The following is a 17,744-nucleotide window of genomic DNA, read 5'->3' as shown; positions in this document are numbered from 1 at the left end:
ATCCTGCTAACAGACACATGCCAGTGAAAACATTACCCCCTTGGCAGAGGTAAAAATGGAAAATACAAAGATGAAAAGTGAGTTTAGCTCAGCTGTCTGGACACTTTGGGCCTTAGCTTCGACCTGGTACAAAGCAGCACACAGCACAACACGAGTCATTGGTAGTGTCCAACTGAAGTGGTTGTTGATTTTGCATTCTGGTACAAGGATGCACATTAGTGCATCATATTACCATAAAACTGTATTGAGAACAGTATTTTACGCTGGCTTTCTTCCTATGTGGGTGTGCTTGTGGACAGCACCAAGAGGAGATTCTCCAAGGCAGCATGTTCGGACGAACAGGGGAACATTCAGTTTTCATAGGGGGCCTAGACTTTAATTATGGCTTGACATGAAAAGTAGACTGTCCATAATGCATCAATAAGAGTGTAACAACTCATGCTTTGATACAACAAATGGCCACCAGGACCCACTAATTAGCAACAAGGCTTCACAAGCATCTTGATAGGCCTGGCTGTCTATATTTTATGTTAGGAACATTGTGCGTGTTACATGATACAAACCCTTACGCACGGTCAGTAATAATGGTTTGCTCAGCTGCAAACTCCACGACGTGAGGCGAAATGAGGGTGGTGCGTCACATTCGGGGAAGATTTTTTTTAACAGCCAAAAACATGCTCCATGAATATCACACATTGGCATGCACTGTTAAGAAACCTATTCAGATGTGTAAAGTCACGTTAAGAATGTCAGGAATGTGCTATGAATGACAGGAAAAATGACATTCGTAACGCATTCTGCCTATGTGTAAACGCAGCATAAGACCTTTGCAGAGTCAGGTTCCCTCCTGCAAACAGCCCTGTCCTCACATTAAAGGAATCCAGCATCAATGCTTGTTGTAAATGATTTGAGGCTGATAATGGCCCCCTGAAAGTAGTCCCCCCCCCCCCCCCGTTTTTGCATAGAAAAAAACATCACTGCTTTCATCACCGATTTGGAGACCAATAGGTCAGAAACTCAATGAGATAGGTCTTTTCTGATGACAGAATCTGAAAGCCTGGGCCCAAAGCACCCAGGAAAAGCAAATCTCTGCCAGAAATCTTTCCATATTTCAGAGGTATTGGCATCCAACAGTGGCTACTCAGGAACATATGCAATTTGTGTGTCAAAAACCGACACAGCACCCCTTTTTTAAAAGGTCCATAGTTCAGAAACCCCTAGGATTTTCCACTTATAACTTTGCACAGGCTCATTATACATGTAAAAGTACCAAGAAAAACATTTTGAAGCCAGATCTGTTTCGGTGACCATGGGCAATTTATGGACTTTGGTTGCGTTCATATGGAATGAACCACAGGCTAGCGAATAAACAGCACATTCCTGAAAGATCATATTCAACTATCAGTCTCTGGTTGCTCTTCGTGTTTATCCTAATTTAATAGGACCTATATTAATTGGAATTAATCACACCAACTTGATCTTGATTGTATGAAGATGGTCTAAGAGAATATCGTTTTTAATACATTTTTATTGATAAAGGTTTGTTCAAAAATGTCCTTCTGTGGTCTTATGTTTTATTGCAGATGACTTAATCAAAGTGCACAAGTTCAAGCCTAATCTTAAATGGCGACAGTCCTTTGAGAACTACCTGAAGACCATGCCTCCGTATTATTTTGGGGTTAGTGCACGTTCCTTTTCTTGAGCTTTGATTACCTATCCAAGAAGATTCTTTTTCTGTCTGTCAAACTGTTCTAAAGCAAGATTGCTCAAAAGGCTATGCATCGATTTTTATTTTTACTTTTTTCAAATGAAATTTGGGGGTGTAGGGCATCGGCCACACAAGCACCTCTTAGGCTTTGTTGCAGGTTCCGATGCTCCATTAAAAATTGTTTTAAATAAATGACCCCTGTTACGAATTTAAAAATATTAACTTCACAATAATTCGCCGTAACTTTGATGGATGACTCCTTACACTTCTTGTTCTACTTCTTGATTGTTTGGACACTTAGTTCATACGAACACTAGACTTTAGAAGTAACTGGATGCTTCTCTGTTCCTTCTACTTTGTTTTATTTTGTCAAATTGCTTTCACTAATATTCTTCAGAGCAGATGGTCACCCCTCTGATTCTGGTCTGCTGGAGGTTACTTCCATCAATCTAAAAAAAACTCCTGCAGGAGTTTTTCATTATCATTGCTTAGTGGTGTTGCTAAGCTTATACCTTATCCTTGTGAAGAGTGTTGTAGCAACATGTTGTGATTTACCTATATAAATGAAATTGAATATAACGTTTCTTCCTCATATTTAGCCTGCCAGTTTTGAAACATATATATATATATATATATATATATCAGTGGTTTTCAAACTGTGAGCTCAGAACTGCAAGAGCTCAGCTCAGAGGTATGGAGTGCCGTTCATGCCATTAATGTCTGAATGGAAATGCTTTTGAGAAAAACTACAGATTTTGTTTACTTTTATTTATGTCCAGAGGTCAAGGATTCAGTGACCAATTTCATATTTATTTACTTTCAGACTCAATAAAATGTTATTGTTATAGAAAACCTGTAAAGCCTACTTTTAGTACACAAAAAATTCACAGGAGGTATCGATAAGGAATTGGATCGATAAGCGGAATTGATAACGACATCGATATCGATAAAATATTATCGATACCCATCCCTTGAATTAATCTTATTTTTGTTAAAATGTGTTAGTTATGCCAAAGACATTTAAAAACACACAGAGATGTGTAAATGTTAAAAAAATTGATGTTTACAATATGACAAAAGGTAAAAATAGAAGAATAGAAAGTTCTTTAAAAACACATTTAAAATGTTTGAAAAGGGTGTAAAATGTGTAAATGCATAGATAGTTGCTTAAAAATGCAGAAATACTTTTAAAATGTGTTTAAGATGTGTAAAAGAATAAAAAGAAACACACAAAGATGTTGAAATTGTGTGTATGTGTCGGTGGGGCGGGGGGGGGGGGGGGCTATTCATTTGTTCTCTGTGCGCGGCTCACTCTCCCACACTTTGAAAACCCCTGAGTTATATGTTACCAGTATATCGACATATGTTTGGTTTCCTGTCACTTGACCTGTCTATCCTTGAACGACACACTTCGTCTAAATTGTGTCAGTCCATCCAAGTGTAAATGGGTACCGACCTGCATGAGGAAGTAAGCAGCATCCTCCTAGAATGTCCTGTCTAGGGGGAGTTGTAGACTTCATCTGTTTTCTCATTACAGAATCCAAGGGGGAAACACCATCATCATTGGCCTTAGGACATATGTAGGACTTCTTCCTCAAAATGACTAATTTTGCATCCCAAAGAAATATTTGTATTTTGTTGACACAGTGAACAAAATCTTCTACATATAGATGACAAATGATCCGTATAGATAACCAGTCTAGTCTGCTGCCCTTGTCCTATATCCAGACATGGAATGGATGACATCAATCATTATATGGAAATGTACTGACATTTTGTTGTACTGCAGACAGAATGTCTCCATCATGAATGTAAAGACTTTTTGTGTTGTATAGGTTGCTATCTCATCGAACTTAATTTCCTGAAACATTGAGCTAATCTATATTACAATAGCCAAGTGGCCTCTGTGTGCGTGTATGCATGTGTGTGTATGGCTTCGATCGCGGAGAAACTGTAGAGAGCTGACATTTTCCATTTGGTATGCTTATGCATTTTGGATCAGGGATGAATGCTACTAAAACGGAAAGTTGATAGGACAAATGTTTTTGGAGAAATTAGCGATAATAGCTAACAATAATGAACAATGAACATTTTGCTGCAGTGCACCATGGGAGTTCAGGATTTTTGGGTTGTAAATGTTGTTTTCATGGTTCATGTTAGTTTAACATCGTTGTTAGTGTTATTGATTTATTGTGTTGTTGTAGTTCAGTTGGTTTAGTCTATTTAGTTTAGTGTCATGTTGCCATACCATGAGTGAGAAGGATAGTGTGTTTGATGTCTTTCGCCACCGTCTCTGTTTGGGGGTGTGCAAAAATAAAAGTGTGCCTGCATGTGCAATTTTGACCACGGACAAACGGAGAGCTGACGTTTGTTGTTTCGTATGCTTATGTATTTTCTGTCAACCCTGAATGCTGCCAAAACAGAACGTTGATGGGAGTAAAAGTTTTAGAGAAACTATGGATAACTTTTAGACCTTTCACTTGTGAAGAACCTTGGGGTGAATCGCACATGTCAATAAATAAGTTTAACTGAACTGAGGACAAACCCTGTTGTATCTGGTGAACTTTCATGCACCACTAGATAATCAAAAAACAACTTTGCCAGTGTAATATCCCATAGATATACTGCCACCTGCTGGGTTGTTAGTAGAGGTGTCTGTTTTCATGACCATCAGTAAACAAGTTAGGATCACTTAGTGGATGCTGGATAAACTATCAAAAATTACAGCTGTGTTGTGGTGTATGCTTGACCCTGTATTAGGACTTCCTCAGCTGAGTTTATTTCATCTAATTCTAACATCTATTACTGCTTTAATTATTTGAGTTACCTAAACTTAAACAGTTTAAGGCTGTTTGTTTACACAATTTGTTAGAGTTGAATTAAATCGCTAGGATCTGCAGTATAATTTTGGCATCTCAAAGATGTAATCTCCGTTATTGTTGAGTAAGTGCATACAAGCTAGAGGAGAAAGGAGTCGGTACCAATACTGCACTTCTCTCCCGGACTACACCTATGTGTATGTAAGGAGTGGGATTCTTGTTCATCACTGGATTAGTGTTCTCTGTCACAATGTAAGAAAAACCTACATCTAATTCTGTGTTCTTTTTAATAGTCGCTGAGGAAAGCCCTGAGAATTATGGGAGCACCAAATCTGCTGGCTGACAACATGGAATCTGGTCTGAGCTTCAGTGTTGTCTCCTACCTGAAGAAGCTCAGCCAGCAGGTTGGTTATTGAACTGTCTCTCGTCTGTCCAACTGTGGCTCAGATGTATTACTATTATTCTTGTAAATATGACTTGATTAATGTATTTTTTGTGCGAGCGTTTAATGAAGATGATAGTACAAGTTGCACTTGTTTTTGGTAACTGCAAAAACTCTTTATTCAGGAAAGTAAAACGAGAAAAAAGCTGTTAAGTTTTAGTATTAGTTATGGAAAATTAGGTGTTGTATTGATACTTGCCAACCGTAGTGTGTATATTAATGTTCTTGTCTCATGCATTGAAAATATACTGAGTTATATGCTTTCTATTCTAATGCTTTCAGACAAAAATTGAGTATGACCGCCTAATTGCTTCTATTGGAAAGAAGCCTCCATCAGAAGCTGGTATTAAGGTGCGATGGAGGGGCCGAGGGGGTATATCTCTGGCACAGCGAAAAGACTTCACCCACCTGCTGCAGAGCATCACAGGAGATGTGCCCACCCTGCCCATGGAGCTCAATCCCAAGGAGTTCCAGGGCTTTCACCTGGCACTGCTCAACAAGGTACATGACAAGTGGACTTTATTTGTACAGTGTAAGACAGTTTATTGCTCCATTAGTATGGTATCTGATCAGCGCCAAAACCACACTTGTGTAAAAAATGTGTTCAGGCGTATTATATTATTTCACACTCGTAGATATTAACTAAGATATTGACTAAGATGGACACTTGGTGAGAGATGTTTAGATATATAAGGCCAGCTATGCCTCATCCTCAGAGGATGGAACTGTATTATTGATATACAGGATAACAGGAAAGCTGTCATGTTTTTATTGTTTGTGTGACATTGAAGACATTTAGAAGCATTGTTTTAGATAGATAACTGTAATTTTCTCTTGTAATAATGTGCAGATGAAGCCAGTTACAAATTTGCATTGTTCAATTTATGATCTGACCCCACATGGTCTGTTCTCTGTATTTTTTTAGAACCTAAAGCCACAAAGCTTCAGGAATCCTTATGACATCCCCCGCAGTCACCTGCTGGACCAGCTCAGCCGCATGAGGAGGAACCTGCTCAACACCAACGTTTGTGCTCTCAGAGGACAAGACTCAGGTAGAATTCAGAGCACAAGACTTCATGCAGATGCTTCACATTTGGGACTAAGTCTAAAAATCAAAATCTACTGCAAAAAAAAATCTTCAAATAATGCTTTAAGATGATAATTTATTATACCCTCAACAAACAAAAGTTTGGAGGGTACACAGCAGCTATCCTGTCTGTCCTTCATCCGTCCATGGTACTTGTAAGTGTAATTAGATATTTTAACAAGAAATTAGACAAATAAACTTGGTAAGAGTTTGCGTTTTTATAGTATATGCAATTTCTCCAGTCAAAACCACAGACTCCGAAATGATAATGTTGAGCAAGGCAGAAGATGAGCCAGAAGGCAGTCTCCAATTTGATTCATGTGCCATCTGTTGGTGGCATGTCTTTATTGCAATTTGATCACAAGAGCAATATCTCATAAGCATCTACAACCCCTGGCAAAAATTATGGAATCACCGGGCTCGGAGGATGTTCATTCAGTTATTTAATTTTGTAGGAAAAAAGCAGATCACAGACATGACACAAAACTAAAGTAATTTCAAATGGCAACTTTCTGGCTTTAAGAAACACATTAAGAAATCAGGAAAAAAAAATTGTGGCAGTCAGTAATGGTTACTTTTTAGATCAAGCAGAGGGAAAAAAAATATGGAATCACTCAATTCTGAGGAAAAAAATTATGGAATCATGAAAAACAAAAGAACGCTCCAACACATGCATGATGATTTACCCTCTTTTAAGAGTTTGATAATCCTCTCCTTTGTTTCAATTGACATCTCTCGTGTTGGAGCCATGATTCATGTCAGTCCACTTGGTGCAACAGCTCTCCAAGGTGTGATCACTCCTTTTTAGATGCAGACTAATGAGCAGATCTGATTTGATGCAGGTGTTAGTTTTGGGGCTGTAATCTCTTTAATGAAAATATGTATATTTATATGTATTATATGTATTTCTTCTTCCAGTTTGATAAATACCCTTGTCTCATGTCCAGACCAGCTCCATAGTGTGCCAATAGCCCAAATGGGCAATTACCAGGACTTCCTCAAAGCTGCTCCCCAGCCTCTTCGAGATGCAGATCCAGAGCAACCCAAACGTCTGCACACGTTTGGCAACCCCTTCAAGCTTGACAAGAAGGTAACGCCCCTATTCTACAGGACATCTTTCTATTACGATTCCCCATGCCTCCTATCAGGCTGGCTTATAAAGTGCAGACCTGGCAACTGGCTGGCTTAAAAAGCGCATACCTGTCTGATGTTTCTCTGGATTTTTATGACTTTTGTTGTGGCTGCAGGTATTTTTGAACTGGTGTCATTATTAATGTTATGAATCTGGCTCCATGTGTATAGGTAGAGTTGTCTAGCTGTTGTGTCTAGTCTCTCTGGAAATCAGTAGTTGCAGCTCTCATTTTCTTTGTTTATATCTGCAGCTGAACACGTTATGTTGGAGTGTGGTGAGGTTTCCACTCACACGCTCACTGAATATTAGATGTGAAATCCCGCTGAGTGTCTTCCTCATAACTCTTCTTTCAGGGCATGATGATCGATGAAGCAGATGAGTTTATTACTGGCCCTCAGAATAAAGGTAAGAGGCCAGGAGACAGCAACAACATGCCAGGTGGAGGACCCAAAAGACGCCGCTGTATGTCCCCTCTGTTACGCCTTGGCAGGGCCTACACACCCCCAGTCAGCCCCTCAGCCAGCCCTCAACCTACACACGGTGAGATTTTTTTGTACTTGCATTGTGGCACACAGGTGCACTTTTTTTATTATCATTATTATTAAATGGATTTTACATTCGAAGCAAAGCTTGTGGTCGATGAACATATGCAAACTGGTGGAAGTTTCCATGCTTTAAATAAAAAATAATCATATAAATCTATACCCACTTACTCCATTTGAGGGTCACAGGGGGTGCCAGAGCCCAGTAAGGCCACATACAGACAGACAAACACATGCACACTCACACACTCCTATGGTGAATTTAGAGTCACCAGTTCACCTGATCTGCATGTTTTTGGAGGTGTGAGAAAGCCAGAGCACCCGGAGTATCTGTGGACAATACATCCCATGGAGGAGCTTGGTCTTCCATGATATCTCCTCCTCCTGTTCCTTATCACCATCTGTCTGAGGCATTCTTGTAGCAGCTGATCTCAGGGGCCATCTTTCTAATGTATTCATGGATGCTCTCCATCTCATCCTACACTGTGGCTCTGACTCTCATTAAACCTCACCCTCTCTTTCCATTGCTCTCATAGCACCTCAAGGTGCTAGACTCATAATGGAAATCTCTGTGCATTGAGAAGATTTTTTTGTGTCTTGTCAACCGTGCCATGTAACTCCTCCTGTGGCCAACATTATTGTAGCTGGGTGTCTGATGACTGGTAGGATATTTGTATTGATGGCTCTGATCTTATTCCAACCACTAGCGCATTGCCCGTGGGGATCCATGGGCTCTAGATTGGGTAGTGTTTATAAAATAGGTAGCTGGCATTTTTCAAGGATAGTAATAGATTATGCAAAGTTTCTACAATGATTTGGAATGGTGCGTGTGTCCAGAATGTAATTATCAATGTCCATTGTTCACTGTTGTTACACAGTAATTTCTCCAAAAATATTAGTCCTATCAACGTTCTATTTTAGCGGCATACATCCTTAACCCAGAATACATATGCATACCAAACTGCAAATGTCAGCTCTCCCAGTTTCTCCATGTTCAAAGCTATACACACATGCATACACATACACAGAGGCCACTTGGCTTTTGCTATATCAGTGATGAAAGTTTTTCCATAAATTCCCTGAAATCTGGATTTTTACTTAAGTGGTGAACATTTCCGGTTATTTTTGATAGCATACTTCAAAATCCATTAATGCTCCATGCCTAAATAGTTGGTGCCAGTAATGAACCGTGTTGGCTGGCAAACTACCAATAAACTTGAAAGGATTAATTAATTAATTAGTTATGTGCTGCCACGTGGCCACACAGCAGCAAATGAGAGACTGTTACAGATTTTACCATGAACTCCGCGCTGTGGTGAAACTACAAAACAAATCGATGAAACGTTCTGCTGCGCAAGACGATTTAAAATTCATCACAAAATGGGTCTGGTGCAAAAAGACCAGAACAGGGACCTGACTTTTTTTAATCATCATTTATACAGAAAACTAATACTTTGGTAAGTTTTTACAACATCTTTCAAAATGTGTCTGGGAAGAATTTACTTCAGATTGTCTCCATGCAAACCAGGGCTGTGGAAAATCTGTGGATCTGTGAAATGCCATGGATTTTGTCATGGGGGGGTTAGTGTTGTACTTTGCCAGTGGTGTGTAATTGTGATCATCACTGAGTTAGGAAAATGGCTATCGCAATGCGTTCTTTTTTACAACACTGTACAAGTTTTATAAATCTGTGGAATTCTGCAAAGGAAAATGCCTGTCTCAAAGCGTTCTTTTTTTTTTTTATGACGTACAAGTTTTATTTACGACTTATCGTAACACGGGACTGGTTGGTTGCTACGGCGAGGCTGTTGTCTCTGTGTCATTCTGTTTATGTGCTGCTTCTGTTCCAGTCCACTCCTGTTTATGTTCTGTCTTGTGTAATTAAAGACACTGTTCTTAAGCTAAAAGTAGCGTGTGGGCATTGTATACGCGTACTTTTACAGCGATCAAGTTTTTAAGAGAAGAATTTTTTTGATATTTCGCTGTCATGACGGGACATCGTTCAGAGGGAGGACAGCGAGAAAGACAATCTCAAAAAGTTAAAGATAACGGAAAAAAGAATCTGTGGAATTGGCGCTGGCTTGAAGTAGACAATGAATATCTTCATGAACACATCCGAAAGATAAAAGAACTGGAAAAGTGTACTGCATCTTGTTCCTTCAGGATGTTGAGCATCATGGTAAGAATTTTTCTCTCACAGGAAAAATAGACATTGAAACAGGATTTCACACAAGAATATGTGACTTTTTTTTTTTTATTAATGTAGACTTTCTTTCATTGAAAAAGACATTGTGGCTTTTAATGGATTTACAGGAATTCACACAAGAATATAAGTGATTTTTTGATTTAGAAAATATGGTATTGATATTTTACCATGATTTTCAAATATTCTACAAGCTTTTTGAAATACTGTTTGAAACAGTCTTTTTCGGTCTTCATGAATTTCATGTAGTTTAATTGTTCTGAGTTGATGCATAATTTGGTTTACAATTTAAAGGAAAATCATTTCAGGTCATATTCTGTTATTATTTCAGTATTATTATTGACAGTTCAAAGGCAGGGGTGGTGAACAGGGGTGGTTAGTGTGTTTGGTTTCAGTACAAAAAGGTTCCCACTTTAAGCCTTATCAACCTTCAAACCTTCAACTCCACATTACTCCATGTAATGTGGAGTTGCATCATGAAGGGCATTCGGCGTAAAACTTGTGCCAAGTCAACATGCACATCCACCTTGGATCTGCTGTGGTGACCCCAAGTGAAAACAAGGGAGCAGCTGAAGGGACTTAAGATCGTTAGCACAATTGACAGTTCATATGAAAGGTTGAACATGTGCTTCTTTTGAGATTTTTTTTCTTCCAGTAGATGCTGAAAATGTGTCATTAGATACAAAATTAATTTGGTTTCTGGGGCCACGGGTTCCACAGACCCCTGGCTGCTGGGGCTGTGCCCCCCACACCCCCTGCAAGTTTTCCACAGATTTCACGATTTTCATTTCACAGCCCTGGTGCAAACTCTAGCCTGCTAAATATGCATTTTATGGTTCTTCTGGACACAGGCTTTCTGAAATTTTGGGGTTAAAAAAATCAGAAACATATTGGCAGATTTCACAGTTTTGAAAAGAGGGGACAGCCAGTCTTGTGAAAACTGCATGAAGAACAAGTTTAGATGGCAGTGTTTGGAGGAAAATCACAAGAATGTCTTTTTTTTTTTTTTGTCTTCCAGTGTCAGGAAAACAAACCAGGGCCCTCATGTACAAAGATTTGCATTGACTTTCTACTAAAAGTTAGCATACGCCAAAACCCTGAATCAGGTGTAAGCACAAATACATTCAGATGTATCCAAGTGTGCGTAGGCATGAATCCACGCACATTCGGTTTGTACATCCCACAGAACGTGGAATTTAGCACACATGCCCACCCACCAAACTCCTCCCTGGCCATGCCTCTATCTGAATATGCGAATGTATTCAAATAGTTTGGTCGTGTCGTGCTGATGCCACCATAAGCGTGGCGTGTTGTGTGTTTGATGATGCCTGCCATAGTCTGTGTGTTGTTGTGTGTAAAAATGAAAGAACTTTCAGAGACAGTGCAAAAGCAACGAAAGCTGTGGTTACATACATGTCAACCTATATGGATTGTCTGTAAATTATACAGATTTTTCTGAGTTTCAGAGTCATACGGACGTACAAATAAAGTCTTACGGATGTTCAGGGTTTGGACTGCAGCGGTTCTGTAATCAACCGTTTCTGCGACTCCACTTTTAAACGTCAACCATTGAAGCAATGCTTTGATCCACTAGCTTGTTGGTTCTTTGATTCGCTGCTCTTCAGAAACGGCAAGTCCACTCTTAACCCCTCTCAAAGCATTAAAATATTGAGTCACTTTGCAGCAAGTCACTAACTGGACTCTTGTCTCTAGACTTTTTCAGCTAGATAACATCCAAATGCCCAATACAACAATACCCAATAAAGGACATTCAGTTGCATTATGGCTCCATATAGCAAGACTTTAAAAAAGGTGATCCGGAACTGGACAACTGTCTGTGCTGAAGATACTAGAATCCTCCTCTGTTCTGGCACAGCTCCAAATGCTGCGCGGCTCTCTGCCGAGACAGAGTCCTGTCAGAATTAATAACTTCAAATGAATCGCTGCTTTAAATAAAATGACACCTCTTTAAAACGTTGTATTACAGACAGGAAACTACAATCGACTAAAATGTTTTTTTCCTCCCAAAATGAGACGTGCTGTATTTTTATTAATTACATCCTGACGTGTAGCACAGCCAGCTCAAGATTATTCTGTCCTGTGTTAGTCAGTCTTGGCGAGTACCTCCTTTTGGTAGCTCACCCATTTGTGCTGCCAGGCACTCTGTTAACTTCTTCAGTCACTGCACATTACTCATATCTGGTCCTGGTGCTGTCTAGCTCCTCATTCTTGAGACTCGCTGTTGGATGTCTGACGTCATGGTGTTGATTGGTTCTTGTTTTGGGAGGTGGCTGTAGTGTGCTCTTAGTAGGTCCACCAGCCACTTGGCATTGGTGTTGTGTGACACCTGTTTTGCGGATTTTCTTCCAGTATTGCTCAGTCTCAGCTCTGGGTAGGGCTGTCCTTATGTTATGTTTTTCCCCCTTTCAGATGGGAGAATGTTCTGGATGGATCTTTGAAGAACAGGACATTTATTTTTTTGGCCTCTGCTTTGCTGGTGTAGCTTATTGCATCAGATAACAGAATATTTACAGAGGAATCCTTCAAATGGTGATACAAGCACCAAAGTCAGCACAAATACTCTTCATTACTCTTTTGAAAAATCAGACTGGCCACTTGACTTTTAAGTAGGAGACCAGGTAGGGGTCAATTGAAGAATTACACAGGGGTCAAAGTAAAAAAAATGCTCCACTCATACTGAAAACTATACAACATTATTTGTTTGAACATAAACGGCCCAAAAAGGTGTAGTTTGGATTATCGTGACTGAATGTTATGGGGTAAAAAACAGCAAGAATGGTGACAGTTTCAATTGGGGGTTAATTTCAGTTTGTACAGGGTCAAAGTTAAAGTTGCTTAAATTGTGGTTTAAAAAAAAGTGATGCAAAATTACTGGTTGAGTTAATAGGTTTTAAAAAGGAATAGCTTGTACCATGTCAGGCTTATTTATCACTTTATATGTCACATGTCATAGAATACTTTAGTTTGGAGACCAAGCATTCAACACAGTCAAAACTATTCCATTTATTAATCCCATTAGTTCAGATCCAGCTGACTGAATCATGTAAACCTGTTTTTTTTATTTTTAATATATTCTATTATTATTGCATTATTACACTACATGTAAACATGTCAGTATACAAATAATGAATGTTTATTAGTTCAATGGTACGAATATTTCATGAGGTGAAAGATGGAACCATTCAACGAGGCGAAGCTGAGATGCTGAACATTTATAATGAAAATACGTATGGTCAAAATAAATGACTGTTGAAACAGATGGAATTATTTTCATTCTCTGATCCTGCAGACATGGACATTAATGATGGAGCATCTGAACCGGACTTGATCATCAACCATCTGAATCAGAATCACTACAACCCTGACGGGACCTCAGACTCTGAAGCTGATTATTCGTCAGGACCTGACAGCATCCAAGAGAACCACACAGCTGTGGATCCTGATGACCAGCAGCACCGGGACGAGGAGGAGAATGGGCGGCCGCTACTAGGTGAGCTGCCAACGGACAGTGAGAGAGAGGCGGAGCTGGTGCTGGTGGAGGATCCAGCCACGCTACCTAACACCTGCAGCCCTGAAGAAGCACATTCACAACGAGACTGTAAAGGTCAACAGCGAGCTGAGGGCGCTCATAAACCAAGGAGATCAGGAAGCCAGGCAGACGTACGTAACATAATGCCATTGACACAGAGACACATTCAGTACATCATAATACAGTCTATTAAACCACACGACTTCATGAAGCTGTTTGTATGTTCTATTTCTGCAGATTGTTACTGTTAAAGTGTAGCCTTTTTCCAAACTAAATATTTTTTTGTACAAAAGACACATCATCCAGCCATGTTTCTGCAAAATTTGTGGGTTGAATCAATTTTGGCACCCCTCATAAATCGTGCTTCTCACCCCAAATAAGTGGCAGTAGTGCACACATTTGTTGCCAGTTGCCAATAAACTCAGAAGAAAAAGATGTTTCTGTACCATCACACAGTGATTCATGCACAACAGAAAACACAGTCGCTACCTGCACTGCATCATGTGGACACCGACCCCCATCTTATCGTGGGTGCTCCCCTTCATTGGTCACATGGGTATATGCACCTCTGCTGGAGTTGTATGAGATTTTGCAGGATCTTACTTTGTCTCTGAGGACAACATGGGCTTTGTCAGACCAACAAAGTATTGGAAGCTTGATGTTGATAAAGTGTGTGGCAATGGCGTTGCTATGTGGGACAAAGCCGTACACGATGGATCTGAGGAATACAAATGTAGGCTGCACAATCTGTGTTTTGATAACTGTCACTCCCACATGGCCATGACCCTGAACCTCATGCTCTATGACAGCAGCACATCTTGGAACATGTGCATGGAAAACATGTGAGCTGGGCAGGGTTTCTCAAGACTTGGCTCCCCTTCTTCATGCTGTGCAGAGTCCTCGCCATGTTCATCCTGACCTTCAACCTGCAGTAATGACCCCACCAGTGACGACTCACACACTTTGTGATGTTAGTGGCTGTTGAATTGAGCCACATTTTGAGGCGATGCTTTGTTGGCCCACACGGTACCAAACAGCGCATGTCAGAGTCGACGGCGTCTCTCTGCGGTATCTCGAGGCAAACCTCAGCTGTTTCATTTGGTACAGTGGTTCTCAAATTGTTTTCTGTTCTCGGAGATGAGTCAGACTCCCCTTTCTGTTAAACCGGTTCAGTTTTACTCATTTGTCAATAACTCAGGGGGCACTTGGGCTTTATTAATGTTACTCATCGTGTTTCTTACATCAGGGTGAATGTGAGGCATTATTGTAAAGCGCTTTGAGCGTCTGATGTAGATGGAAAAGCGCTATATAAATGCAGTCCATTTACTGCAGAAAAGGGGTGTCTAAAAACAAGATAAAACCCACTAAATCTGAAGGAAATTATCTTGCTGCATGGACAAGTAAATTCACTTGACAAGATATATTGAATGAAGATTATTAAATCTAGAAATAAGCATGTCAAACACTTAAAATAAGAAATTATCTGTTAAAACAAGATAAATTATGTAACAAGTGTTTTTTTTTTTTTTTTTTTTTTTTATCTTGGTAAGAACCAAGTAATTTACAGTGGTCATTCAGTGTGAGAAGAGGGACAGCAAAACTTTAAAAGATTAAAAACAAGAAAACCAAGTGAGAGAGATTGCTGAGGGTTGCACACTAAAGTAGTGAGTGCTCTGTAAAGATGAACATTTTTTTAAATGGAGGAAAGAACAAATGTGTTAGCAGGGTAAGACATACAAGATTAGAAATGTTTACCTACAAGGACCCACACCTGGAGTTCCAAACTAGCAGACACTCGTCCCTTTGTTGGATAGAAAGGAACACAGTGAGGCGAGTGTACATAACAAATGGTTGGGAGTGAAGGCTTGGATATTTTGACTAGGGATGTCACACTTTGATATTGAGTCAGAACCAAAAATTGTCAGTACTGAGGATGCAGTTTTGAGCATGAAAAAACCAACTCCGCTGCAGCAGAAACAGACTTGCAGCTGGAAATCTGTACAGCCATGTTTTAAGCGTGAATTGGCCGACTCAGAGTCTGAAACATCACTTTGTTACGTTGCCATGACATAATCATATCTTTGGTAAAACTGACCAAGAGAAAACTGGTCAAAAAATTGGCTTCTCCAGCAAGTAATGTGGCAGTCATTGACTAGATACAGGGTGACCCCCCCCGTTAAAAAAAAAAAAACACACAACGAAGTTTGTTTGGTTTTGAGCAAATAATGAAATCTCATAAACCCCCAGTTTTTACAGATTTAGCATGATCATAGACAGCATAATTTTTTGGTAGCCATTCCATCGGTGATATCTTACACCAATTCATATCAAACTTTAACTTTTGTAATTACTGCAGGAGACAGGGGGACAAAAACCGTGTGGCTCTGAAATGTTGGTGACTTTGTAAACAAACACGCATGTAAAGGTTGAAATGTCGAGGCAAGCAAAATGACCTTGTTCATCTTTATATGTTGGACGATAAATCGATACAGTGATTATCGCAATAGACATACCTAATGTTCTATTTGTAATTGTGATTTCAAGCAGAAATGCCTGATATAGCACATCGGTTGGAGTGAAATGCTGCACATTGAGAATGATGAATATGGTGTGCACCATTTATAGTGTCCTGGTGTTTCCTGTCTTAGTGTATGGTTGTGAGACTGATGTTAACCAGTGAAGGGGTACTTTAGGGAAACTCACATCAAGAATATAATTTGTATTCTGATGGAATGTCAGTTGTGACAATTTGGCCATGTAGCATTTTTCTGTGTGTGATCCAGCACGTAGGTGCCTCAGAGTTGAGGACCCCAGCAGTTTGTAAAGACCGAGAGGATGCCCATGTTCCAGCTGACTGTGGATGATAGATGATTACTTAAGTCGAGTTCGGGGACAGACTGGTCGTCTGCTTGGGTGGCTGCCATCAGGACCTGGGCTCTCTTAGGGTGTGATGATGCTGTAGCATCTCGCACCAGTGCACATTGCCAGACCTGATCCTGTATTTGGATCACCAGCAACATTTTTAAATTTGGTTTATTTTTCTTGGAACCTGCATATCTGTCCAGTTTATACAAGGCGATGGGTGACCAGTACTGTAAGCAGAATCTGTACCCTTACTGTTACGTCCTCATGTAACATGTTTTGCTCCATCATACAGCACAACTTCATCCCATCCACATGTGTATTGTTCCCCAGGAGATAACAAAGGCGCTGTTGAAGGCATCTTTCTTGCTGGAAATAAAAACATCAACAGTACGTGTAGATTCAGTGTTACCAGGTCTTTCGTTCTGATTGAAAAGTGGATTAAGGCCTTGTTTTGGTTCTCAAACTCTCACTCACTCATCTTCAACCGCCTATCTGGACCGGGTCGTGGTGGTTCTCAAACAGGAGTGACAATTGATTTGGTGCTTTGTTTTTATATATAAGATTAAATTGCCATCTGTGAATTTTCTCTCTGTTCTTTCTCTTTTAGATTATGAGAAGATATTCTACTTTCTGAAGCAGATCCAGGGTAATCTTGACACCCGGCTCATCTTCCTTCAAAATATCATCAAAGAGGCGGCAAGGTGCTGAACTCGTCCTTCATCTGGCAAAAAGGCTTTTACAGAATAAACATCACATTTCAGACCAGGCATTTGGTTCCAAGTTGTCAGTATGTTTAAAAAAATACAATTTGCAGTTATCTTTATTTTGAGAACATGTTTTCAAAGTGCTCTACACAATAAACCATAAATCAATAATAATTAACACAATACAAAAACACAAGAAAATCTATTTCAGCACACATTGAAACATGACAGTAAAAATGTATGTAAAAATACAAGAGGATATTGAAGTTGTACATCTTATCTGAAGAAGAAGTTGTCATGAAACTGTCTTTAGGAAACTGAATATAAAATACCCTTCTGGTCAGTAGTGAGTGACCAGTCACTCCACAGAAAAATGGACTCGTTTCCCTGCTTGGTCAGGGGTGCGGTCCCACCTGAACCACACCACAGAACTGTGTAAGCGTGTACCTGGGTGTGTTGCACAGCCTGTTGTTTTATACGCAGAGCAATACCACACATTTGTTGCTGCAGACACATCCTCCGTCCTCTTTGACAAAAAGCATCATGTTCAGTACCACGGCCAGCTTCCGCATGAGCCATCACAAAAGAGTCTAAAGGCCCTGCCACACCTTTTTGATTTTGCCAGCATATGGCAACCGTATTAAACACTGGCATAAGTCTAATAATTTAAGGGTATGTAAGTTAAGAGCACG

General features: G+C 39.9%; 1 protein-coding gene and 1 pseudogene across 1 annotated transcript in view; both read left to right on the top strand.

Moving 5' to 3' along the window:
- The window catches only part of ints6 (integrator complex subunit 6), a 61,438-nt gene that overhangs the window by 39,965 nt on the left and 3,729 nt on the right, over positions 1-17,744 (top strand). Inside the window, 10 exon segments of the mRNA XM_034186539.1 lie at positions 1,584-1,678; positions 4,821-4,931; positions 5,252-5,470; positions 5,895-6,021; positions 7,004-7,146; positions 7,542-7,728; positions 13,244-13,496; positions 13,498-13,585; positions 13,587-13,614; positions 16,956-17,049. Coding sequence (XP_034042430.1) covers positions 1,584-1,678; positions 4,821-4,931; positions 5,252-5,470; positions 5,895-6,021; positions 7,004-7,146; positions 7,542-7,728; positions 13,244-13,496; positions 13,498-13,585; positions 13,587-13,614; positions 16,956-17,049 — 1,345 coding nt within the window.
- Positions 13,861-14,468, top strand: LOC117524725 (annotated as a pseudogene).

The sequence above is a fragment of the Thalassophryne amazonica genome, chromosome 14 (assembly GCF_902500255.1).
Source record: "Thalassophryne amazonica chromosome 14, fThaAma1.1, whole genome shotgun sequence".
NCBI classification, from domain to species: Eukaryota; Metazoa; Chordata; class Actinopteri; order Batrachoidiformes; family Batrachoididae; genus Thalassophryne; species Thalassophryne amazonica.
The sequence above is the reverse complement of the archived record's forward strand: the minus strand, read 5'-3'. Positions and strand labels throughout refer to the sequence as shown.